At 47.9% G+C, this 24,900-nt stretch overlaps 1 protein-coding gene across 1 annotated transcript in view; it reads right to left on the reverse strand.

Moving 5' to 3' along the window:
• Positions 1–3,979: 3,979 nt before the first annotated feature.
• Positions 3,980–24,900, reverse strand: part of LOC149326794 (sodium/iodide cotransporter-like) — a 123,221-nt gene continuing 102,300 nt past the window's right edge. The window contains exons 13-16 of the mRNA XM_089564675.1: positions 17,220–17,380; positions 13,882–14,000; positions 4,454–4,551; positions 3,980–4,324 (exon numbers count right to left, since the gene is read on the reverse strand). Coding sequence (XP_089420801.1) covers positions 4,238–4,324; positions 4,454–4,551; positions 13,882–14,000; positions 17,220–17,380 — 465 coding nt within the window. The 3' untranslated portion in view covers positions 3,980–4,237. The remainder of the gene's footprint in view (positions 4,325–4,453; positions 4,552–13,881; positions 14,001–17,219; positions 17,381–24,900) is intronic.

Below are 24,900 nucleotides of genomic sequence, written 5' to 3' on the forward strand. Positions count from 1 at the left end.
TCTGCTCCCCACGATTCGTATTCGGCAAAGTGATCGCCCGACCATGACTGGCGACGCTGCACTGTGGGTCATACCTTGAAAAATACGATCTTCACAAAATACGCGACGATCGAAAAGCCGACCACGAACTGTAAATGATCGATTTACGCTGCCTACAACGTACGCAAGTCACTGACACGGGCTACGCGAAGGTCCGTTGCGGATCCGTTCGCCTGTGACACTTCCCAAATTTAAGATTGTATAAGTCTTGCATAAAAGCTAACCGAAGGTTCAGGATAAAAAAACGGGCACATGAAGCCGAGCGGCAGACACAAAACTAATCCCGCGTGAGAAACTACTAGCTGACCGACGCAGTGCGCCGTAACTGCTAGCAGGCAGGAGCGCTCCTCGGCAAATACAAGATGAGCAAACATCCGACCTATTAGCCTTTTTAGTTCTGTAAATGTCATTTGTGTTGCGACTTCGTCTACGATCTGATTGTTAACTCTCGAAAAGCACTCGACACCCGCAAGAGGCTGCCTGCTGCCTCGCATCGTGCTCCAGGCGAGAAATAAAAAAAAGTGCACGAAGCTAGCACTCTTACCTTGTTTCCTTGGTTATCCGTGAGTCCTCTTTGTGTGCAGCAAGGTACAGAGTAATATTTGGGCATCTTGGACGACGATAAATGCCAGCGTGCGCGTCGCTATTCCCGCACTGCCATATAATACGGTATCCGTAAGTCCCCAACATGGCGGAAACGCGCGCGGTCAACGCAAGGGGGCGCCAGTTTTTGCATAAGGTCTATTGAATGTTTTTTGGCCGGTCGTACTCAGTATGTAACAGTTAATGACCATGATTCTAATCTTTCTCCAGTCACATCGGGCGTTCCTCAAGGATCTGTTCTAGGACCTCTCCTTTTCCTAATCTATATTAATGATCTTCCTGACCTCATAACATCATCTATCAGGCTGTTCGCCGACGACTGTGTAATATACAGAGAAATTTCCAACCCATCTGATACCTTGGTTCTTCAATCTGACCTTAATAACATTTCTGCTTGGTGCGACACTTGGCTAATGAAGCTTAATGTATCTAAATGTAAAGCAATGAAAGTAGCACGAATACCTTACAAAGCTAACCCGCATCCATATATTCTAAATGGCTCCCCTTTAGCTTTTGTTTCTGCATATAAGTATCTTGGCGTACACATTACCAATGACCTCTCATGGAAAATGCATATCGAACACATAACTAACAGTGCTAATCGAATGCTTGGTTTCCTTCGCCGTAACTTTTCACTTGCTCCGGTTAGTTTAAAACTGCTTCTGTACAAAACTGTAGTCCGATCTAAAATAGAATATGCGTCTTCCGTGTGGCACCCCAACATCAAGTCACTGATTAATACTTTAGAATCAGTTCAGAATCGTTCGGCACGTTTTATCTTGACTAACTACTCGCGTTCGTCTAGCGTCACACTCATGAAGAGAACTCTGGACCTTCCAGATCTTTCACGGCGGCGTCATCTTTCTAGGCTTTTCGCTTTCCACAAAATATATATTACACAAACCAATCGCTAAAACAAAGTCTTTTCACTGCCCCAAGTTATGTATCATCTCGTATTGATCACCGACTCAAAGTGAGTGTTCCAAGCTGCAGAACTAACCAGTACTTTTATGCTTTCCTGCCAAAGACCAGCTCAGACTGGAACCACCTGCCCGCCAGCATCGTCTCCATTTCAGAACCAGAAGCTTTCAAGTCTGCGCTTCTTCATCACCTGTGTTAATTGACTCTCCTTTTTATATTTGTTTTTGCATAAATATACTTACCACTCCTATCTGTAACGCCTCAACGGCCCTGATAGTAATGAAATAAATAAATAAATAAATAAATAAATAAATAAATACGTCCAAAACTAGAATACGCCGCATCCATCTGGGACCATCATCATGAAAACCTTTATCATTCACTAGAAATGGTCCAACATAAAGCAGCCCGCTTCATTCTCTCCAACTATAACAGGACCGCTAGCATATCCTCAATGAAATGAAGCCTTAATCTGCCATCCTTAGCATCACTTCGCAAAATGTTTCGTATCTGCCTATTCCATAAGATGTTTCATCATCCACACCTGCGCAGTGAATTAATCTCTCCCCCGCATCACCTATCATCAAGATTAGATCATGCCTACAAAGTCGGTGTCCCATTTTGCAGAACTAACGCTTTCTTTCAGTCGTTTTTACCTCGAACAGCAATGTCAGAGTGGAATCACCTTCCCGCACCAACAGCAACCATCAAAGATTACCACCTTTTTAGGAACGCCTTAGCTAACATTGTATGATGAGACACATCTGGAACTTTTTTGATAATAGCACAATTTCGTTTATTGCATTATTGTTTTTTTCTCTTGTAACCACTCCCCTCTCTGATGCCAATGGCCCTGAGGGCATACCGAATAAATAAATAAATAAATAAATAAATAAATAAATAAATAAATAAATAAATAAATAAATAAATAAATAAATAAATACACGCTACCCTTATGCCCCCAAGACACGCGTTCATTCAAGGGAGGCCTTGTGTGCCTTGACCGACAGTGGACGTGTCTGCGAAGTGGTATTCTAAGAGGTGCCCAGGTGGCTTTTAAAGCGGTTTTACCTTTTACCAGCTCTAGGAGTTTGTTTACATTGCGCATGTGCGCTGTTTTTTTCGTGTGTGTATATTATGACGTGCTTCTTCCTAATAAAAAAAATCAGTTGTACGTTCAGCGCTGTGTATGCGTCTTCTCTCCTTCTTGGTCTGTGCGTGTTTGCGCTGTTGAACCATCATTATGGCTATAGAAGATCCATTGATGCAGTAAATTTCAGGTTCTTTATCTTCTTTCCTCGCACCAGAGGTGCCTCGCCAGAGACGGTCTGTTTAACTTGAAGACTGAAGCATGATCTTCGCACCAGGGGTGCCCCGTCAGAGACGGTCTTGTGATGATTTCAGACGCAGGGATAAAGGGAATACTGATGTACAGTTTATGTACAGCAATTTACAATAGATACAAGTTAAGGCACTAGAGACAAATTAAATGGCACAAAGATACAAACCAACAAAAAGGTGGAACTGGCTAATACTAGGGGAAGGCCCCTACTCGGCGTAGCCGAAGATGCATAGCATCTCACCTTAGCGCAGAACCCCGCTTCCGGCTCAGGGACCCGGTTTTAAAGCCCTAAAGGCCCGGCCCACATTTAGTAGCACCCAATCATGCCACACTCCCAAAATGATTGGCTCATCGAGAGCATGGCCAGCCCTTCCCCTTCCGTAGGGCAAAACGCCCTTTCCATTGCAAAATAAAAGTAAAAACAAACACAAATACACACGTGCGCGAATCGGTACCGCGGGGCGGGGGACACCCGTTCTTCCCAGCGCGTTCGCGAACGGGTGCGTTCCAAGAAAGGAGACGCTCCGCGTTGAGTACCCCCAGCCGCGTTCCAATGACCCCGCGTACACTACCGATCCCTTACAGATGCCATCGCATCATATGCTTAAGACCAAGCTTAAACTTTCCGCTCCGTTGTGTGGATGATGACACAAGCTGGGCCATGCGTGGTCGACTCCATGTGCCGGGGCCGCGGCCCAGTTCGTGGTCCTTCATGTTCGAATTGCGATGATGACATAGAACGTCGCCTGCTATTGACGGTCATGTGGATTGCACTGAAGTCGTGTTATCTGCGCAGTTCTCTTCCTAAGGTTCCCATTGTGGGAGTTGCTGAGTTCGCGCTCACGCTTCGCTTTGCCGGACATGAGTTGATGGAGCCCTGAAAAGTGCGGATACGGACAAACCATTTGGTGCCGTCCTATAGTCGAATACAACTATAGAACTCAGCAGAAGGGTTTGCTAGGCTTACTAATTTATGTCCTTGTGTAGCTCTACGACTACAGCTTTCACAGAAACACTGCACGAAAAGACACGGATAAGACAGGGCACGGGACTAGCTCAGACTCGCAACAGATATTTATTTGCAATCAAGCACGCCCTTACATAGATCGTAAGATGTGCGCGAATAAAGTGTGGCTGATCTAGTACTTGGAATATCGCTTGCGTCGAGATAAGCAGGGTTGACATTAAAGGCTCGCTTAATCAGTTATTTCCGTTTTTTTTTTGGATAAGAAAATTGTTTTACGAAAGCAGGGCTAGTTCATTGGTGAGGCTTTGGCCGAGGCAATGGGAAATGTCACTATCGGTTGAACGATGACAATGGGCTTGAAGGGCTCAAACGTTGGCCTCTGCCTGCAGAGGTCGACTTTCCAAAGACGAGTCACGGCGGTCCCGTTCGCTGACTGCCACGAATCGGGCCACCTGTAAAGGGTGAATGAAAATACATTACGTAACACCGTTGCCTTTTCTGCTTTGGCTGCAGCATGTGCACGAGCATCAAGTTTGATCTGTACGCTTAAACAAGTGAAAAACGGCCATATATTCTCTTACCACCGTCGAAGGCTGAAAGAAGCCGAATCTGCGCCAAAGCTTCAGCACCAGAGGACTCGAGAGACGAAGGGCGCTCTCCAGGTCGCCCACCGGTCGAGCTGCGTAGAGAACATTATTTCTCATTGTGTTGCACTATCGACGTTATCAGCTATCTTCAGTCCGCAGACAAGGTACATCATCACCATCATCATCATCAGCCTGACTACGCTCACTGCAGGGCAAAGGCCTCTCCCATGTCTCTCCAATTAACCCTGCCCTTCTTTGCCAGTTGCGGTCACCGTATCACCGCAAACTTTTTAACCTCATCCGCCCACCTGGCTTTCTGCCGCTCCCTGCTACGCTTGCCTTCCCTTGGAATCCACTCAGTTACTCTTAAGGACCAGCGGTTATCTTGCCTTCGCATTATACATGCCTTTATGAAAAGTTTACAGCCCGAGTGGGTTTGCTTCTGAGCCGTGCCTCTTGCTGCATGCTTAGAAGTACTAACCATCGGAGAGAGGAAAAACGAGCGCCTTCAAGGAATTTGGTACGTTGCTGATGCATGACGAGCCACAGGATGCGGCCCACCTGGGCTATAAACTTTTGACTAAAGCTGTACATGGTAAACGTAGGGAAAGGGAAGCGAAAGACAATACTCGTTTTGCTGAAAGGTTACGGATCGGGCTAGTTGTCCATACACGTAATTTCCAGAAGCGCTTCAAACACGGGCACAGAGAAAGACAAGGACGACCGCGACTTTGAATGCTAGCTGGATTACAATTATATGCTGTTCCGCTAGTCATGTCTCCAGATAGTTTTATTAAACACAGTTTCATTCTGGTCATGATGATCGCAGAGTTCCGAAGCGTTGAGTCGCAGCGTTTTTTCTTTTTTTTTTCACATTCAGCTCTTGAGCGGCCGTTACTGGTTTTCACTTCGTAGTAGTCGTCGGCGTAACCAAGCGGTGCGTTGCCATCGGATAAGCATCGGATAAGCGTTGCCATCGGATAATGCCATGCACTGAGCCATGCACCGCCATGCAGCGGAGCTTCCCAAGTGCGCAGTCCACAGGCACTTGTACTCTGTTTTTAACCAGCGAGTGACCGGCGGTGGGAGTCGAACACCCCACCTCCCGCAGCCGAGACGGGCGTCTTAGCCCCTACGCCACGACTGCGGTGATTGACTGCGGTGATTGGCAAGTCAGACAGCCGGAAAAACCACCATGTCTAGTCAGCTGTGATACTCTGAAGTTTTCTCTTCGAAACGAAGGATCGCTTACAGTGTTTGTCTTGAGACACGCTGGTTAGAGCGTACGAGTTTTGAGTCGGAACTCCTCACTTTGCAGTGAAATTCGGTGACACTGACGCCTGCATACTGTGGGACCGTTTTAAGCGCATGTACCACTACTGCATTGATAACTTTGTGCCGAGCAAACGTAAGAAAGTTAACAAACAGACTCCATGGATGACGCGTGACATCATACACCAGAAGCGCAAAATCAAACGATTAAAAAAGCAGCGAGTGCAACCTGGCATAATCAAGAAACTACAGGAGAACCTTTCACAGTCAGTCCGCGATTCCAAAAGTTACTATTTCAGTACGTCTCTACCAAACTTTATAAAGAACGCACCAGAAAAGTTCTGGAATTACATAACCGGAAAAAAGGCTGTTGTGTCACAGATATCAGTCAATAGTTCCATAATCACAGACCAGAGAGCCATTGCGCAGCATTTTAATACACATTTTCAAAGCGTGTTTTCGAATTCCAGTTCATGTACCCCAATAGTCGCACAGTTTCATGACACCGAAGTCAATTTTGTTTCTTATGCTGGGATATTTTCTATGCTACTGAACTTGAAAACCAAAAAAGCATGTGGCCCTGATAACATTCCTAACATTTTTCTGCGAAGATATGCCGAATCGGTTGCAAAGTTTTTGTATGTACTGTTTCAAGCATCCTTGCGAACTGGGAAATTGCCTGTTGACTGGAAGACTGCCCGAATCATCCCTGTACCTAAGAAAGGAGATCGTTTAATGCTGTCAAACTACCGCCCAATCTCCCTTATTTCATCTTGTTGTAAATTAATTGAACACGTCATTGCTGATCGCATAAATGAATTCCTAAATCGGCACTCCATTTTATCCAAATTTCAGCATGGTTTTCGTAAAGGATATTCAACAGTAACCCAATTAGTAACAATTGTTCACTCCATTGCATTAAGCTTAGACAATAATGGCCAAGTTGACCTAATATTTTTAGATTTTAGCAAGGCTTTTGACAAAGTCCCTCATGATAAATTAATTCTAAAGCTTAAATCTATTGGCCTTCCTGAGATATTAGTTACCTGGATTTCAAACTATTTAACTAACCGTAAGCAGTATGTCTCGATTGATGGAGAGGAATCGGGAGCTCTTTCAGTCACTTCTGGAGTGCCTCAGGGGAGCGTACTTGGGCCTTTATTGTTCTTACTATATATTAATGACATCGTCGACACAACTGTTCCGGGCGTTGAGATTCGATTGTTTGCGGATGACTGCTTGCTGTACAGAGATATTACATGTTCAAATAACCAGATTGACCTAAACACTTCTCTAACTAACATCCTTACCTGGTGCCAGAAATGGGACATGGCTTTAAACAAAGAAAAAACAAACTTCCTTCGCGTGACACGTAAAAAAAATATTTTTGAGCACAGGTACCATCTCGGACAAACACCACTACAGGAAGTTTCCAGTTTTAAATACCTGGGTGTAACATTAACTAACAATCTGTCCTGGAATTCACATGTGGAAAATATCTGTTCGTCCGCCTTTCGCAAACTCTATTTTTTAAGAAATAAACTTTCCAAAGCTCCCCCTCAGGTTAAACTTCTCGCGTTTAACTCACTAATCAGGCCTAAGCTCGAATATGCATGCGTGGTGTGGGATCCTTATACTAATACTAATATTAAGAAAATTGAAAGAATCCAAAGAAAAGCCATAAGATTTATTTATTCTAAATTTTCACCTTTTGATTCTCCGTCTGAGCTAATGAAATCTAACCGTATCCAACCTCTTGAGGTAAGAAGAAAAAATATTCGACGAGAATTTCTTTCCTTGCTCATAAATAACAAACTGGCTCTTGATCCTGCACCCTATTTATCGTTTTTAGCTACACGCATCACACGTCACCATCATCCCGGTTCACTTACCCCGTACTTTGCTAGAACTGACGCTTTTAAATTTTCCTTTTTCCCGCGTACCATCAGTGAGTGGAATTCTCTGACATGATAAAATGTAAGCGCATAGTCATCCTGCATGCCTTTTTTTATTTTTATTTTTAGTTTTTCTTTCTATTTTACTTGTTATTTCTTTTTATTTTACTTGTTACCCGTGTATCTGTGTTATCTTGTTCTGCTTGGATCTGTAAGATGATCTGCAGTATGAAATAAAAAAAAAAAACACGAACCACATTTGCAGGCTGAGTGCTCGAAACTGGGTTGCCCCCGAAGGGGCGCAGCGGGGTTTACGGAGCCTGTTAGCTTTGTTGTTAGCTTAGAATGAGGAGGAGGATGTGATGTGAGCGGAGAAATGCAGGACCGGCAAGGGGTTGCCGTCGAACGATGAGCCTACGGTGAAAACGTAACTGCGGGGCGGTTACTACGAGAACCGCCCAGAAGGAAGAAGGAGGATATAGCTAGAGTGAAGGAATCCCCAACCGCAGGAGGAGTTGGGAGAGCACGGCAAGACCACAGGAGGAATGTAACACGGTCCATGTGCGGCGGCGGCTGCGAGACTCGTCGCCCGAGGAGAGCGTCATGTAGAGCGGCGGACTGGAACACACACTCTTAATGTTCCACGTTTGGTGAGATAACAGCCTTATTTCTTAATCCGCCGCAATCCACACATATGAAAGGGCTCCAGAAGCCCTTACAACAACACACAAACGCGCGTTAATGATATTATAGTTGAAATCAAGAGGAAGAAGTGGGCTTGGGCAGGGCATGTAATGCGAAGGCAAGATAACCGCTGCTCCTCAAGGGTAACGGAGTGGATTCCAAAAGAAGGCGAGCGTAGCAGGGGACGGCTGAAAGTTAGGTGGGCGGATGAGATACAGAAGTTTGCGGGGATAGGATGGCCGCAACTGGCGCAGGACAGGGTTAATGGGAGAGACATGGGAGAGGTCCTTGCCCTGCAGTGGGTGTAGTCAGGCTGATGATGATGATGATGTAAGGGCTCTGAAAAATATACCGGTTGCTAAGCGATCATAGTACTCTAGAAGTCTATTACCAACGTGGCTGAAAATAAAATTGTATCACTCTTTATTCTACTCCAGGTTATGTTATGGCATCTTAACATGGGGCACAACGACATATTCTAACTACAACAGGTTATTGGTCCTACAAAAAAGAATGTTAAGAATGTGCGAAAACTTCCATGGAAACATCAGAAACTTACCCACACAACCACTTTTCACAAAATATTCTATGCTCCGGGCCGACCAGGTGTACTATTTCAAGTTACTTCTATGGATTCATAAATACAAACTCTATCCAACTTCCTCAGGTAATTCATCTCGTTATTCAATCCGAAACCCTACACTTAGACTACCAGCTATAAGAACAAACTATGGACGACAAACATTAAACTTTCAAACAATTAAGATGTTGAACAGAACCGATTTCAATGTAGATTTCTACAAAAGATTTCCTGTATTCAAAAAAGAGTGTAAAAAGGTTTTGGTTTCAAGCGGTTTTTCCTTTGCTTTGTAAATACATTGTGTGTTTTTGTATGCGTATTATCAACTAGAAAGAAGGAAGTCAGATAGAAAAAAAATATTTTGTGCTTTCTCTGTTCCAAAGTTCATTATTTTAGCCTTGCTACTACCCTGTTTTTATGCATTTATTTACATTTCATTATCAGATGTGCAAATGTTTTGTTTGATTCACAAGTGCAGTGCCGCTTGCCGAAATGTATTAATATTTTTTTTTTTTGTGCTGAATTTGTATTGGGGGGCCGAGGCCCCGTCAGGCGTTGTTACGCCTTTAGCTTCGGCCCCCCCTTAGACACGTTCTAAGAAACAAATAAAGAAAAAAAAAAGGTGATTAAATACCGATCAAGGAGTGTGTCAGGCGAAGAGACACAATCTCCCTGGTACTGTTCGCCGCGTATATACAAGAGGTGTTTAGAGAACTGGATTGGGAAGAATCGGGAATAAAGGTGAATATCTTAGCAATCACCGGTTCGCTGATGACATTGCTTTATTAAGTCACTCACGGAAGAAATTGCAAACCATGATTAAGGACCTAGGCAAGCAGAGCAGAGTATTGGGTCTAAAACAGAATATGTAGAAAACTAAGGTATTGTGTAACTGTCTCGGAAGGTAGCAGCGGCTTATATTAGGGAGGAAGATTTCAGATAAGGGAACAAGGCTTAGGGCAAGTAGCGAGCGCAGGTCCGGACCACGACAGTGAAATAACTATAAGAATAAGGATGTCGTGCATTATGAAGTAGTAAATTTCCAACAGCCAGCTACGTCGTCACCTTCAAAATATGTAATATTATTTATGCTAATTTCTAAAGTCCACAATTAATTCCACTTCTCGAAATGCATTTTTTATGCTGAGAATTGTGACCGCGGCTAAGGCGAGCTTGCTCCAATTCCTCCACAAGGAATGACCAAGAGCAAAAAAACGAAGACGCAAGACTTTTTATAAAGTTTATCTCCCCTTTGTGTTCGTTTCTGGTCGATTTCTAGTAAAAATTGCTGGTTTGTTTTGGTGCAGTTATTCAGCAGTGAGAAATTTATGCTTCGCCAAATACTCTGCAGTGCTCACAGAAGCATGTGTTTTCGATAGCGCGGGCAGCTCTGAGTGACTGACACAACGGACGGCTTAGACCGGTGAGCGATGACAAGCCGATAGTGCACTAGAAGAAACAACTAATGTTCAGCCGCCGGAGGTATGACTAGAAATATTCGCCTACATGAGCTAACACAGGACAGGGAGCCCGAGTCTCATGCTGCGAATGCATGCTGACGCACTGAACCCTGGTGTGCCCCCATTCGATCCCCTTCTTTTGAGGTTTTTCTTCGCTATGTAGATGTTCGCTCTGCAGCGAAAGCCGTATATTAACACTGAGCAATGGTGCGATTCAGAAGTTCATCTTTCTTTCCACCTTTCTCTTTCTTTCTTTCCCTCTCTCTTTCTTTCTTTCTCTCGCTCTTTCTTTCCTTCTCTCTTCCTTCCTTCCTTCTTTCCTTCCTTCCTTCCTTTCTTTCCTTCTTTCTCTCTTTATTTCTTCCTTTTCTTTCATTCTCTCTTTCTTTCCTTCTTTCTCACTCTCCTTCCTTTCTTCTCTTTCTTTCCCTCTCTTTTTTTCTTTCCCACCTTTATTATTTCCTTCTTTCTTTCCTTCTCTTTATTTATTTCCCTCTTTATTTATTTCATTCTTTTTCTCTTTCCCTCTCTCTCTCTCTGTCTTTCAATCTTGGTTTCTCGTTCCCTTTCGTTCTCTCTCTCTCTTTCTTTCTTTCCTTCCTTCTTTCTGTATTCCTTTTTCCTTCTTTATTTCTTTCTTTTTTCTTTCTTTCCTTGTCTCTTTCCGTCTTTCTTTCTCTCTTTCTTTCTTCCTTTCTTTCTTTGTTTCTTTCTTTCCCTCTTCCTTCCTTTCTTTCTTTCCCCCTTCCTTTCTTTCTTTCCTTCTTCCTTTCTGTCACCCTCTCTCTCTTTCTTTCCTTCATTATTTCCTCATTTCCTTCTTTCTCTCTCTATTTCCCCCTCTCTTTCTTTCTTACTTTTTCTCTCTATCTCTCTCTTCTCTCTTTCTTTCCTTCTTCCTTTCTCCCTCTCTTTCTTTACTTCATTACTTCTTTCTTTCCCTCTTTCTCTCCGTCTTCCTTTCTTTCCTTCTGTTTATTTCTTCCTTTCTTTCCTCCTTTCCCTCTTTCTTTCTTCTTTTCTTTCCTTCTTTCCCTCTTTGGAGAGGGCTGTCTCGGGCTGGTTGGTTCATGTTGAATGGTAGACTTAACAGCGCTGACGGACGGGACAGAAGAAGACAAGACAGTGCATGTGTCTGTCTCGTCTTCTGTCCCGTCTGTCAGCGCTGTTTAGTCGTACCCTCTTTCTTTCCTTCTTGCTTTCTCTCTCTCTCTCTCTCTCTTCCTTTCCTTCTTTATTATTTCTTACTTTCTTCCTTTCTTTCCTTGTATCTGGCCAGCCGCGGTGGCTCAGTGGTTATGGTGCTCGGCTGCTGACCCGAAAGACGCGGGTTCGAACCCGGCCGTGGCGGTTGAATTTCTTTGGAGGAGAAATTCTAGAGGCCCGTGTGCTGTGCGATGTCAGTGCACGTGAAAGAAACCCAGGGCGTCGAAATTTCCGGAGCCCTCCACTACGGCGTCTCTCATAGGCTTAGTCGCTTTGGGACGTTAAACCCCATAAACCTAAACCTGTCTCTCATTCTTTCCTTGTTTCTTTCCTTCTGTCTTTCCTTTTGTCTTTCTTTCCTTCTCTCTTTCGTTCTTTCTTTCTTCCCTTCGTTCTTTCCTTCTTACTTTCCTTCTTTCTGCCATTCTCTCTCTCGGTTACCTTCCGTCTTTCTATCTTCCTTTCCTACTTTCTTTGTCTCTTGCTTTCTTTCCTTCTTTTTTCCTTTCTTTCTTTTTGTCTTTCTCTCTCGATGTTACTTTCCTTCTTTCTATCTTTCTTTCCTACTTTCTCTGTCTTGCTTTCTTCCTTTTTCCTTTCCATCTCTCTTTGTATCTCTCATTCCTTGTTGCTTGCTTCTTCCTTTCTTTCCTTCTTTCTTTCTTTCCTTCTTTCTTTCTTTCCTTATTTCTTTATTTCATTCTTCCTTTCTTTCCTTCTTTCTTTCCTTATTCCTTTCCCTTTTTCTTTCCTTCTTAACTTTCCTTCTTTCCTTCCTTCTTTCCTTCCTTCTTTCCTTTTTTTCCCTTCTTTCCTTCCTTCTTTCCTTCCTTCTTCCTTCTTTCTTTCCTTCTTTTTCCTTTCCTTCTTTCTCTCCTTCCTTCTTTCTTTCCTTCTTTCTTTCCTTCCTTCTTTCTTTCCTTCCTTCCTTCTTTCCTTCATTCCTTCTTTCTTTCATTCCTTCTTTCCTTCCTTCCTTATTTCGTTCATTCTTTCCTTCTTTCTTCCTTCTTTCTTTCCTTGTTTCTTCCTTTCTTTCTCTCTTTCTTTGTTTCTTTCTTTGTCTCTCTTTCCTTCCTTCTTTCTTTCTTTCTTTCTTTCTTTCTTTCTTTGTCTCTTTCTTTCTTCCTTTCTTTGCTTCCTTCCTTTTTCCTTCCTTCCTTCCTTCCTTCCTTCCTTCCTTCTTTCTTACTTTCCTTCTTTCTTTCTTTCTCAACCTTGAGAGTAGTCTCACTATCATTAGACCTGTCTACAAGGTCTAGTTTGTGCGCCCTTCGCGGGCAGCCTCGTGTTTCACTGATCTTGAGGCTTCCGTGCCAGCTGCCATTTCATATGAGTGAACACTACCCCTGTTCCTCAGAGGATTCGGCCCCTGTCTACAGCCACAAAAATTTCTTTAGACAGTCAGCAGACTATCTAGAGAATTTTGCCAATAGACTGTATAGTCAATCTGTACATTTATGGCCATACTGTTAGTATATTTTTGCCTGCTGACAATCTATAGCTTATGAGTAGACAAAAGGAAGTACTTACAGGAAGTCAACAGAGTTCATGGGTTTAACGTTCCAAAGCAACTCAGGCCATGAGGGACGCCGTAGTGAAGAGCTTCGGATAATTTCGACCACATGTGCTTCTTTAGCGTGCACTGACATCGCACAATACACGGGCCTTAAGCATTTCGCCTCCATCGAAATACGAGCGCCGTAGCCGGGACCGAACCCGCGTCTTTTGGGACAGCAGCCGAGCACCATAAACACGGAGCCACCGCGGCGCAAGGCCTATAAAGAGTGCATCGAAATTCTTTAGCTCGTTTTTATAAGGGTACAACAGTTTCTCGTTACAGCCGATGAGTATTACGCACCAGACGCGCATAGAGTCAGCGTGACCACGTGGTTTTTGTTATGTCGGATCTGCCTTTCTTTGATAAGATGTTAACAGAAAATTGGCGGAAGACTGCCGCCACTGCACTCACTCAATAGAGCAGCCTGCCACTCTGGTATGTCAATAGTTAAATATGTCAATAGTATGTCAATAGCTTAAAGCAAGACAGTAAGAGCTTCATGCGACTTCTGACTTGTTGACTGGAAGCTCATTTCGGTTTCCGCGGCAAAACAACGCCGACGCTCGGGACATGCGGTGCTGGAAACGAAATTCCCGTGCCAACGGCTTTCACCACTGCTGGCTAACTCTGCGGTTGATACCGTGTTCAGGCAGCAAACCTTCGTGGAAGAGGACAAGCCAGCTGTCGGCGCAGGACAATAATTTTCTCTGGCACTCGTCACCAAGCCGAGGCCAATCTCCAAGAGGCCTACGTCAAAAACATACCTGTGACGCTGCTTAGGGCCAAGCCGAGCACCACGGTGGAGCACATGGAGAACAGGCAGCACCAGTAGGGAGACAGCCGGTACAGGGCGAGCACGTCCGGCCTCGAAGAGGGGTCAGCACTGCAGCAGAACAGTGGCCAATCACTTAGGGAAACCCCGTGGCTGCCACTATCGATTATGAAGTGGCCCTTGAGTCTCCATTTGAACGTGGTGGACTAACGCCGCTGGCACGCTCATTGTTTACTTATTTTCCGTTGGAAAACAAAAAACAACTATCGACAAACGAAAGGGCACAATAGGAAATGGGAGGAAGTCATCTCAAAACTGCTTCGCAGTAGTGTGATGTCAACTAAAACGCTACTACCCTTTCGTTGTCCACGCCTCCTCCTTGGGAATAAATCTGCATTCTGCCCCGTCGTGGAGAGCAAGCATAAAAGCACCGCAGCGCGTTATGGCGCTGATGTCGGCTACCGTACCGTCCTCTCGCTGCCTTCGCGGCTTGGGTGTTCATCAGACCCGCCTCTCTTCCAGCCGGACAGGCCGCACCTCTTCGGGTGCTTTACGATATACTCAATCTCAGCAATTCCTGGCGCCACTACCAAAGCTGCGATGAGCGTCGGGTATAAAGTGTGCATATGGGATAGTGTACGCTGAAAAAATAGTGTGCATTATAGTGTACAGTCGGGGACAAAAGTCTCTGGACCACGTAGTCCGCAAACGAAGCCCCTAGCTCTATAACAAGTCGCCGGCTGGAGACGACAGTTGTGGAGGTGACAGAACATGATTACCTTTCGCCTCCACATGTGTCATCTTCATTCGCCGAATAATAATATAGCTATCAGCCTCGTTTGCGGAGCACGTGGTCCAGAGACTTTTGTCCCCGTCTGTACATGTGCCAAACGCTATTGAAAATTGTTATTCAAAATCCAGACTGACCATACGCTCTCGCTACGTATGCTATTTACCGAGTTTACCGAGCGCGGCATTTGAGTACGCTATAGTTTCCAAAATGGCGGCGCCCTTCGAAGCAGAACCCCTCGCTTCGAGCCGGGTGCGTCATTGTCACTGGCACACTCACTTTAAGATGCGAAGAATACTGTACCTTTGTTGAGAGCCCCTTTGAGACCACCTTTAGACGAATCCTTGGGAGTGAATATGTAAGCAGCTCTTATTTGTTCTATAATTGTGCTAAACGAATCCGACTTGGATTATGGCGTCACCCGCTCGGATGGTGATAAACTGCCGTAACGCGCAATTTTAGTAAGAAAATCCAAAGCTTCATGCCATTCCACTTCACAGAGAGACCTGCTGGAACCGGCGCTGGTCACCTAATCAAGTGATGCGGAATTTTAAAATTCAGGTTGTCCACATTTTTGACCCACCGACGGTGCCCCTGGACTCCCACTGTTTGCAAACAGCCCGAAGTGAATTCTTTATTTGCTACGGACGAGGCATTTCCGCTCTGCTGCTTCCGTTCTCCTCCTCTTTCACGCCTGCGCTCTAGGAGTAAAAGAAGAGGGAGATAGAAAAGCAGATACCTAACAGTAAGGTGAAAAAATTATGAGGTGCTCTTAACACTCCATACGTGCGGAAATGCGAAAGCTGTGCGAGGTCCGCCATTTGAACTTGCGTCTTGAATATGGCTAAGTGGCCGAGCTGGCGTCTGCTGCGTTACTGCGCACGTGCCATGTGGAGCGCCAGCGTGGTACATTGAGAGGGCGTTTTCAGTGGATGTCGCATGATGGCGCTATGACACACCGAGCAAAAAATTAGATTGATCGGAAACGTACTTTGGTACTCGCTTAATTGCAACATCTGTAATTTATCTGCTCATAATTGCTCATGTGCGCCTCACTACATATCTCGAAGATAGGTTTTTGAGACAGCTTTGTACCCACTACACGCGCCTTTATTCAGTTGCGAACGTGGCTTCCTTATCTGGATGCACCTGTGTGCCTCCCAGACTTTTGATGTTTTTGAGGGTGGGGATATGCAGGGGCACGGTGGGCTCGTATTACACAGTCTGGTGTTTTGAGGCATAAGCGTACTCAGATTTTCCTTGCCGGTACTATTTCCATGCAAAAAAAAAAAACGTCGTAGCGCAGTGGAATTGTCCCCGTCGCGCAGATGTGAAAGCGCGACACTTCTGTCCACTCCACTCATAAGGTAAGAAATACTTTCGTGTTAAAAGAGACCGTCATCGCTTTTGAGACACGTAGTTGTGTGCATGGTGGCGGGCAAGGATATCATTTGCAAAGCAGTGCCAGCGCTTCGAACAGTAGGCCGGGTCACTGAATTCCTTGGAAAGGTACAAAAGGGACGCCTGGAAGTTCGAGTTCTGGCGTATACTCTACCGGTAACCAGAGAGCCACAGTGCTTTTGTTTTTTTCTTCAACCAGTTTAGCTGCAGCACCTCACGAAAAAATGTTATGGCTATAAAACTGGGGATGGGTATGGCATTTTGTCGAATGCCCTCTCTGGGAAGCACCCATTTGGAATAAGGTTTTGTTTCTCTTAAGTTTCCACTCGATTTGTGTTCTGTGTGGAGGTGTTGGGCCGCTCAGTTAGGCTTGACGAAGCGTCCACTTGCATCAACTTCGCGGCCTTGCGAGCAATTTCTCTAAGAAGGGCTAATTTCTCTGGAGTCACAGTATCTGACTTGCTTTGTTAAAGCGATGTTGCTCACGTACCACTTCAGGTGCACGCTGATTGGGCACACCAGAATGACATCACACATGACATCATGGCCACGCGGACCGGCCACAGGGCCAATCCCAGATTGATCCCCACAGAGCGACGTCACTCGTTAGATCGCGAGTCATCCACTGGAGCTTACTTGTGGCGTTGATGCGTGTGTAGCGGCACACACGCAACATACATCCACACCCCTACTCAGAAGAGGTCAGAGTGGGTCAGGGATCAAACACAAGTTAATGACATCCTAGTCAAAATCAAGAGGAAGAAATGGGGGCTTGAGCTAGGGCATGCAATGCGAAGACAAGATAATCGATGGTCCTTAAGGGAAACGGACGGAGTTCCAAGAGAAGGCAAGCGTAGCAGGAGGCGGGTGAGTGGATGAAATTAGGAACTGTACAGGGATAGGGTGACCGCAGCTGGCAAAGGACAGGGTGAAATGGAGAGACATGGGAGAGGCCACTGCCCTGCAGTGGGCGTAGTCAGGCTGATGATGATGATGACTGACGTGACGATTTCGCACCGCGGCAGCTGTTGCTGAACTTCGCATTGCTGCATATGCAGATGTCCGGCCAAGCTTTTCTTAACGGTCTCGTTAATGGCCTTCAGGGAGGAAGCGAAAACGGGACAATCAAAACGTCTCACCGGCTGAAGTTTGCCTGCGGCGACGTCTCGTTCAGCGTTGTGTTAGCGGCACATCTGTCGACGGTGTAAGCCATGGAGAGTGCCTCCATCTTGGACAGGAAACGACCGGCCGTCTGCCACGTCTGAAGGGCGAAGACTCCGAGAGCAGCCCATGCCGTCCCCTGCGCAGCGGATACGAGAAGCCCCGAGAGGAACGCGGTCACGGCCGTGTGATCCGCCGCACTGTGGCTGCGTTTCGGTGGAGGCGAAAAGGCGCCCGTGTGCTGCGCGATGGCAGTGCGCATTAAGGGTGGTCGAAGTTAGTCCGGAGCTCTCTATCATGGCCCCACTTTCTCTTTTTCTTCTTTCACTCTCACCTTTCTCCCTCTCCTCACGGGGCGGTTCGGATGTACACCGAGATGTGAGATAGTTACTGCTCCATTTCCTTTCTGCAGAAGCAATTTTCACCTTGTCGGAATAGAGGCAGAGCCTCAAAGGAGGGAGGTGTCTCACTTACTTATTCTTGCAAGACCTTTGCTTAGGCCTGAAAAGGTGCCAACCATGAGAAACGCCACGCAAAAAAGGGGGGTTTAAAAAGCGTGAAAATAGTGCCAAGAAAGAAGAACAAAAGACAGTTATGAATAATTAGCGAGGCATCAGTGGTACTTTATTGGCTACATTTGAGATTCAGGTGAACACAGAGCTTATGAGGTGCACAGCGAAGGCACGGAAAGTAGATAGAACGGCGGCACGTAGCGCACATAATTAATGACTGGTTTATTCACAAGATTCATGTGCATCCATCTAGGAAGCATTGCGCTTTTTGAGAAATTACAACTTTTTGTCAAGAGCTTGTTACTTAATTGCTAGAGTTTTCGAAGGTTCCACAGCGCGTTTCAGCCGCCGTAAAGAGTTAACGCGTCCGGCTTGCGATGGGGGAGCCGCTGTGCGATTTGATTCCATACTAACACTCAGTTCTCTTTCAGATACGCCTCCAGAGGGCACGTTACTCGTACGACACATTATGGTTTCAGCTGAAATGCGCTGGACTCTTCAGAGGAGTTCGATACGAGAGAAATGTTTACTCCTTCGAAATGGTTTGCTGAAAGTATTTCACCCAGTGTTGCAAGGATTGCGGTACGCTGACAGCGGCCGCTTTGTATTACCCCTGCTGTGAGACTGGCTACGGCCCATGCAGGTGGCAACTCTCTAAACATCCCAGCTCTCTCTGCAGTGTTCGTGCACGAAAATCCGACGCACCTGTTACGCTCGACTCCTCCCGCTTAAGCGCCGAAGCATTGGGACGGCTCCTTGGTGCCGTATGTGTTAAAGACGCGTAACGCCGGTCTACAAAGAATCTCCAGACATCTGGAAACTGTCAATAGACAGGACTTCGGAGAGGCGTCGGCGTGGCGGCCCCGGCACCCCGAAAGCAGGGAGCGGCGTCAACAAGGGGACCCCCTGGTGGTTTATGGGGGGACATCCGCTGCACGGGAACGGCTAAACTCCCATTAGCGGTGCCAAACCCAAACGAAACGCAACGGCATGGTGTGTCGGCGGCTGTTCTGTGTTGTTTGTGGCCAGCGCGGGTGCTGGCGTGCTCGCGCTTCGGTAACGGCTTCCGGTCTTCCTGGAACCTTTCGGCGCAAGTGCGACGCCGGCCATCCGTCCCCGCGGCTCGCTGTGAAGTGCAGGCGTCGGACTCGTGTTTCGGCTGACGAATGGCTCGAACTCAACGGCTTGTCATCGTTGCCGCGAGGGATCGGCCGGACAGCATCTTCGAAGAAGTGGCGAGGGTGAACTGGGGGACGTCCTTGTGGGCGGACCACTACGAATGGACACGTGACCCAGTTCACAGTGATTGGACACATTTTTGATTAACCAATTTCCCTAACTAGGGACCTGGGGACAGGACACCCTATTTAAGCCGCTGTTCGGCATGGGAAAGTGGCTTTTTTCTTCAACCTTGTAAACTTGTCTACCTACTTTCCTTCTTGTCTCACCTTTAATCATGTATTAAACCTTCGTATTTTACCTGTTACCTTGTCTGGGAAGTTCGTTCTATGTGCCGGCAGATAGAGGGAAATTATGGTATGGTAGGGAACACAACTGGCGCAGTCGACAGGATCTGCTTAGGCTGAGCGGAAGAACTTCACCGGGGACAAGCGACAACGACGACGAGAGTGGCGGAGGGAGCGACCGAGCTACCAAGGAGACCCACCAGACCTCCAGGCTCATATGACCCAGCCGGGGCACCGACAGCGACGCTTCGGTAGCTAGGCGAGTACCCGTTTGGTTTCTTGTGTTTGCGTGTAATGTCAAAGCCTTGGGTTTTGAGGAGTGACATCGCTAAAGAAACCATAATGGCGAATCCGGGTGTAGATGGGGAAGGGGGAGAGGTGCCGGCGCTAACAAGCGAAATGGTAGAAGGCCGTAGTAACGCCTCGCCACAGACGGCGTCCGAGCAGCAAGAAAGGCTGCTGGAGTTACAATTGAAAATTGCTGAAAGGGTCCTAGAAACAGTACGTTTGCAATCGCAAAGTGGAGTCGCGTCCGTCGAGGGGAGCAGCCGCTCAGGTGCGGATTTGCGGTTGGAGGAGGACCGGAGACTAAAATTTGCTAGCCTGTTGAAGGGGGTACTCGCGACAATGCCTACTCAAGAAGCACTAGTGCCGGGTTGGTTCGAAGACATCGAGGCAACATTGGAATCCTACGATGTACCAACAGAGTGGTGGGCCGGACTTGTGTTGCCGCGACTCAGTGAGAGGGCGCGGGGACTCCTTACACGTCTGTCTTCAGATGAAAGGCGAGAATATGCCATTCTAAAACGCAAAATTTTGCAAGGACTCAGATTATCAGCTGCGGAGTACAAACGCCTTTTCCAATCATCCAGCAGGAGACCGGAAGAGTCGTGGGAGCAATTCGCGGTCAGATTAGAGAATTATTGGGAGTACTATGTCGAAAGCAGTGAAGCAAACTCGTTGGAGGAAATTAAACAGCTGGTAGTCTCAGACCGTCTGAAGGATTGTCTCAGCGCAGACGCAAGAGCACACATTGTGCTAAATCAAAGCCAAAAGCGAGGATTCCTTAAGCCCGAAGATGTTGCTACGATAGCACAGGCATTCGAGGAGAGTGTCAGGTGCAGAGTAACAGCGGGAAGGACATCAAGTGCGAGCGAAAAGCAGAAAGCTGAAGGGACACTGACATCGCGGCCTTCAGAAAACACTAGCCCCCATTCGCGGCGCCGGAAACAATGTTTTAATTGCCACAACTACGGGCACGTAGCAAAGGAATGCCCGCAGGGTGCATTATCAGCGAGGGAGGCGACAAAGAAAAATTGTAGCGAGAACAGAGAGGTCGTTGCTCGGGTAGCCGCACCACTTGAGGCGGGGGACGCGCCAGTGCGAGTAACAGAAGTCGGCGGGGCCAGCACAGTTACGATAAAGAGTGCAGGTCGAACATTCGACGCGCGAATAGACTCTGGGGCGGACGTAACCGTCATTCGCAAATCACTATGCCCAAGGTACGACAGCGCGGGGTCGACTATCAGACTGACAGGCGCGTTTGGGGAGCAAGTAGTTGCCGAGCTGGCATACGTGCCGATGTCGACTACGGAGGGCGCTCCAGGTGTCTCATTTTACCCCTCGGAGAAGGGCATACTGTGTGCAATCACCGACAAGTTGGCAAAGGGCATAGACGCGCTGATAACCCCTAATGATTACGAGCAGCTCTTGGAGGACAGAGTGGCAGCACCACCTATCGGCGAGCCTGAGGGCGAAGATGAGAACTTAGACCCAGGGCAGGAATCGTGCGAGAACGAGAGCGAGGAAGTAGTGCGCGCAGGCGAGGTGACCGTCGAGAGCACCTCGCAAGAGGCAGCGCAAACGACGCGGCAGACATTCCGCGAGGCGCAACGGATGGACGAAACGCTGAGAGAAGCATGGACACAGGCGAAGGAAGGCACGCACGGCATGCTCGTGCGCGACGAGTTGCTTTATCACCGAGAGCACGTCGCCGGGCACGAGGGCTGCCAGCTCGTTCTGCCATCAGAACGCCGCAAGGAAGTCGTAGAAATGGCCCATAATTGTCAGATGAGAGCCCCTATGCTAACACAGGACCGCGTGCCGATCTCACCTTTAGCTAGACCGGGCGTCGCATTCCAAGTGGTAAACATGGACTGCGTAGGCCCGCTAAAGCCGCCTTCCGCTAGAGGACACCGTTATGCTTTGTGTGCAGTGGACGTCCATTCAAGGTGGCCAGAGGTAATATGTTTGAGGGCCTTGACTGCGAGGGCTACCTGCGACGGGTTACTTCAGATATTTGCGCGACTAGGTGTCCCAGAGACGATCTGCTGCGATCAGGGCACAAATTTCACAGCTAAGTTGACTCAGGAGCTCCTTGCAAAGCTAGGCCCAAAGGGCATTCGACGAGGTCAAGGCTAGGCTAAAGTCCGCGACAGCGCTACGCGCGCCAGATCCCACGCGAGAATATGTTCTCGCCACAGACGCGTCCGACTTCGCCGTCGGCGCGTGTCTAGCGCAACTCGACGAGGAGGGTGGGGAGTGCCCCGTGTCCTTCCTGAGCAGGACACTGAGTCCGGCCCGGGCCCGTTGGGCCACCATTGAAAGGGAGGCTTATGCCTTCATTTGGGCACTAGATAAACTCGAGGAGTGGGTGTTCGGCACTAAGGTGCGAGCATCACCGACCATAACCCTCTTCACTACCTCACCCTTTGCAGTTCACATAGTGCTAAGCTCACTCGACGGTCGTTGGCTCTGCAAAAGTACAACCTCACAATAGAACACAAAAAGGGGGTCCAAAATGCCAACGCCGACGCCATGTCAAGGCTTGTGGGTGCCGGCTAATCTCCAGCGGGATCTCTGTGTGTACGGGGGAGGGGTCAAGTAGTTTTTTTTTTCTTTCTCTCTCTCTGTCTCTCTCTCTTTCCTTTTGCGGTATGGGGAGATAAGTGGGAGAAGGCTTTGACTTTGCACGCGGCGCGGGAGGCCATCGGGAACTCCCGGCCGCCGGGGCTCGGGCTTGTCGAGCTATAGGCTCCCTGCAATAGCCAGGCGGCGCCGCTGTCGCGCTGCTTACAGCGCCGCCACCATACTTTTTTTTGACACTGGGTAGGCGGACGCTCGTTGCGGCGTGCGCGCCCAGTACGAATTTGAAGATGTCTGTGGTTTTATATCGCGGATTCAAGCCTATTGATGCCATCGATGTGTATTTTCGGCGACCGGAGCTCGAAAAAGGACGTCGCCTTTATGAGAGCAATCATGTGCAGTCAGTGAAGGAAACGGACGGCGCTGAAATTTCGGCCGAGGCAAAGCTTCTAGAAAATCCGCACGCTGCACAACCTAACCATTCTCCCAGACTCCCTCGCAACGCTTTTGTGGCCGCAGGGCACTGCGCGCACCCGTGAGCGATCAATGGTGAGCCTCTGTGCATTCCTCGAAGAGGCGGGCTTGACGTCCCGCCTGTTCTCCGCCAGGTAGTTACGTGCAGTGACCAAACGCTCCGCGTGTGCTACCTCGGACGATGAACCGCTGGACGCCCCCACTCCAGCTGTTTCTGTGTTTTGTGTCGTGCGCGTGTGATTGTACTGTGATCTTCCAGATCTTCACGCGCGTGCAACCTGTATATATGTTTATATTTACCATAGAGTTGTGCACGGGCTCGGGCCGGCCCGAAAGCCCGTACCCGGCCCGGCCCGGGCTCGGGCCACGGTATATTTGTCTCCGACGGGCCGGCCGGGCTTCGCGAGCGAGTACTTGGCCACAGAGTCGACCCCTTGCTCAGAGTTTGAGCTATCACAGTTTTGGAGAAGCAAAGCAGCGACGTACTCAAAGCTTTCTCTTCTTGCCAAGAAAGTGTTAGCCATTCCGGCTACCAGTTCAAGCAACGAGAGAAATTTCAGCGCTACCGGGTTCATTATGCAGGAGCGCCGCACTTGCCTCAAGCCGTCATCAATGGACGATTTGTTGTTTTTACATAATAACTTGGAGTGATAACTCTCTACATGCGCCGTGTTTGCATATACTCACTAATTTTCATCTCGACCATGAGAGCCGAGCATTTTAAAAACATTGAAATAAACTGATTTTCCTTAAATTATCTCAGTTTCATCGTCAGTTCAATTTCAGTTTTGCAGGTCGGGCCGGGTCCTGGCCGGGCCTTATCTCGGGCATGGCCCGGGCGGGCTTAGGTTTTTTCAGTGTCGGGCTGGGCCGGGCCTCCGTCAGTAGTGTAGGGCTCGGGCCGGGCGCGGGCTGAAATTTGTGGCCCGTGCACAGCTCTAATTTACCATGTAGATATGTAAATAGATTTATTGACAGTGTACTCCTTCCGCTGTCCTTTCTGCTATCCCCTCACCCCCTTCCTTTCACTTCTACACACTGCCTGCTATCCTTTATTTCGCTGCCCCAGCTCAGGTGCTTCCAGCTGCGATAGCAGGTGCCGGGGCCGCAAACATTCTTTTACCTTCCATATTAAATGTACCAATAACCACTACTGCTACTACTACAACCTAGCTGTTTGCGCCTTTCTCGGGAAGCAGGGCCGGTCTGGGCGCGCCGAGCTGCCTACTCAGTGCTTGTCTCTTCGGCCGCGAGACGGCGCCACATGTAGCGGCAAACTACACTGCAGGTTGCCTATTCTGGTGTGTTGTGTTGCACGCTAGGAAAACCATGCAACACAGTTGGTGCGGAGGTGTTACGCTCGACTCCTCCCGCTTAAGCGCCGAAGCATTGGGACGGCTCCTTGGTGCCGTATGTGTTAAAGACGCGTAACGCCGGTCTACAAAGAATCTCCAGACATCTGGAAACTGTCAATAGACAGGACTTCGGAGAGGCGTCGGCGTGGCGGCCCCGGCACCCCGAAAGCAGGGAGCGGCGTCAACAAGGGGACCCCCTGGTGGTTTATGGGGGGACATCCGCTGCACGGGAACGGCTAAACTCCCATTAGCGGTGCCAAACCCAAACGAAACGCAACGGCATGGTGTGTCGGCGGCTGTTCTGTGTTGTTTGTGGCCAGCGCGGGTGCTGGCGTGCTCGCGCTTCGGTAACAGCTTCCGGTCTTCCTGGAACCTTTCGGCGCAAGTGCGACGCCGGCCATCCGTCCCCGCGGCTCGCTGTGAAGTGCAGGCGTCGGACTCGTGTTTCGGCTGACGAATGGCTCGAACTCAACGGCTTGTCATCGTTGCCGCGAGGGATCGGCCGGACAGCATCTTCGAAGAAGTGGCGAGGGTGAACTGGGGGACGTCCTTGTGGGCGGACCACTACGAATGGACACGTGACCCAGTTCACAGTGATTGGACACATTTTTGATTAACCAATTTCCCTAACTAGGGACCTGGGGACAGGACACCCTATTTAAGCCGCTGTTCGGCATGGGAAAGTGGCTTTTTTCTTCAACCTTGTAAACTTGTCTACCTACTTTCCTTCTTGTCTCACCTTTAATCATGTATTAAACCTTCGTATTTTACCTGTTACCTTGTCTGGGAAGTTCGTTCTATGTGCCGGCAGATAGAGGGAAATTATGGTATGGTAGGGAACACAACTGCACCCATTGCTCCAAACGTCCGAGGTTAGCTGACTGACAGCGTTCATTTCAGGCACGGTTGGAAAGACGTGCTTCAGCAATGAAGACAGCAAAAAAAGAGACATGGATTGAAGAGCCTCTTTCTTTGGCTCACCGAAGA

The sequence above is a fragment of the Amblyomma mixtum genome, chromosome 10, assembly GCF_055824585.1.
Source record: "Amblyomma mixtum isolate Tamu chromosome 10, ASM5582458v1, whole genome shotgun sequence".
NCBI classification, from domain to species: domain Eukaryota; kingdom Metazoa; phylum Arthropoda; class Arachnida; order Ixodida; family Ixodidae; genus Amblyomma; species Amblyomma mixtum.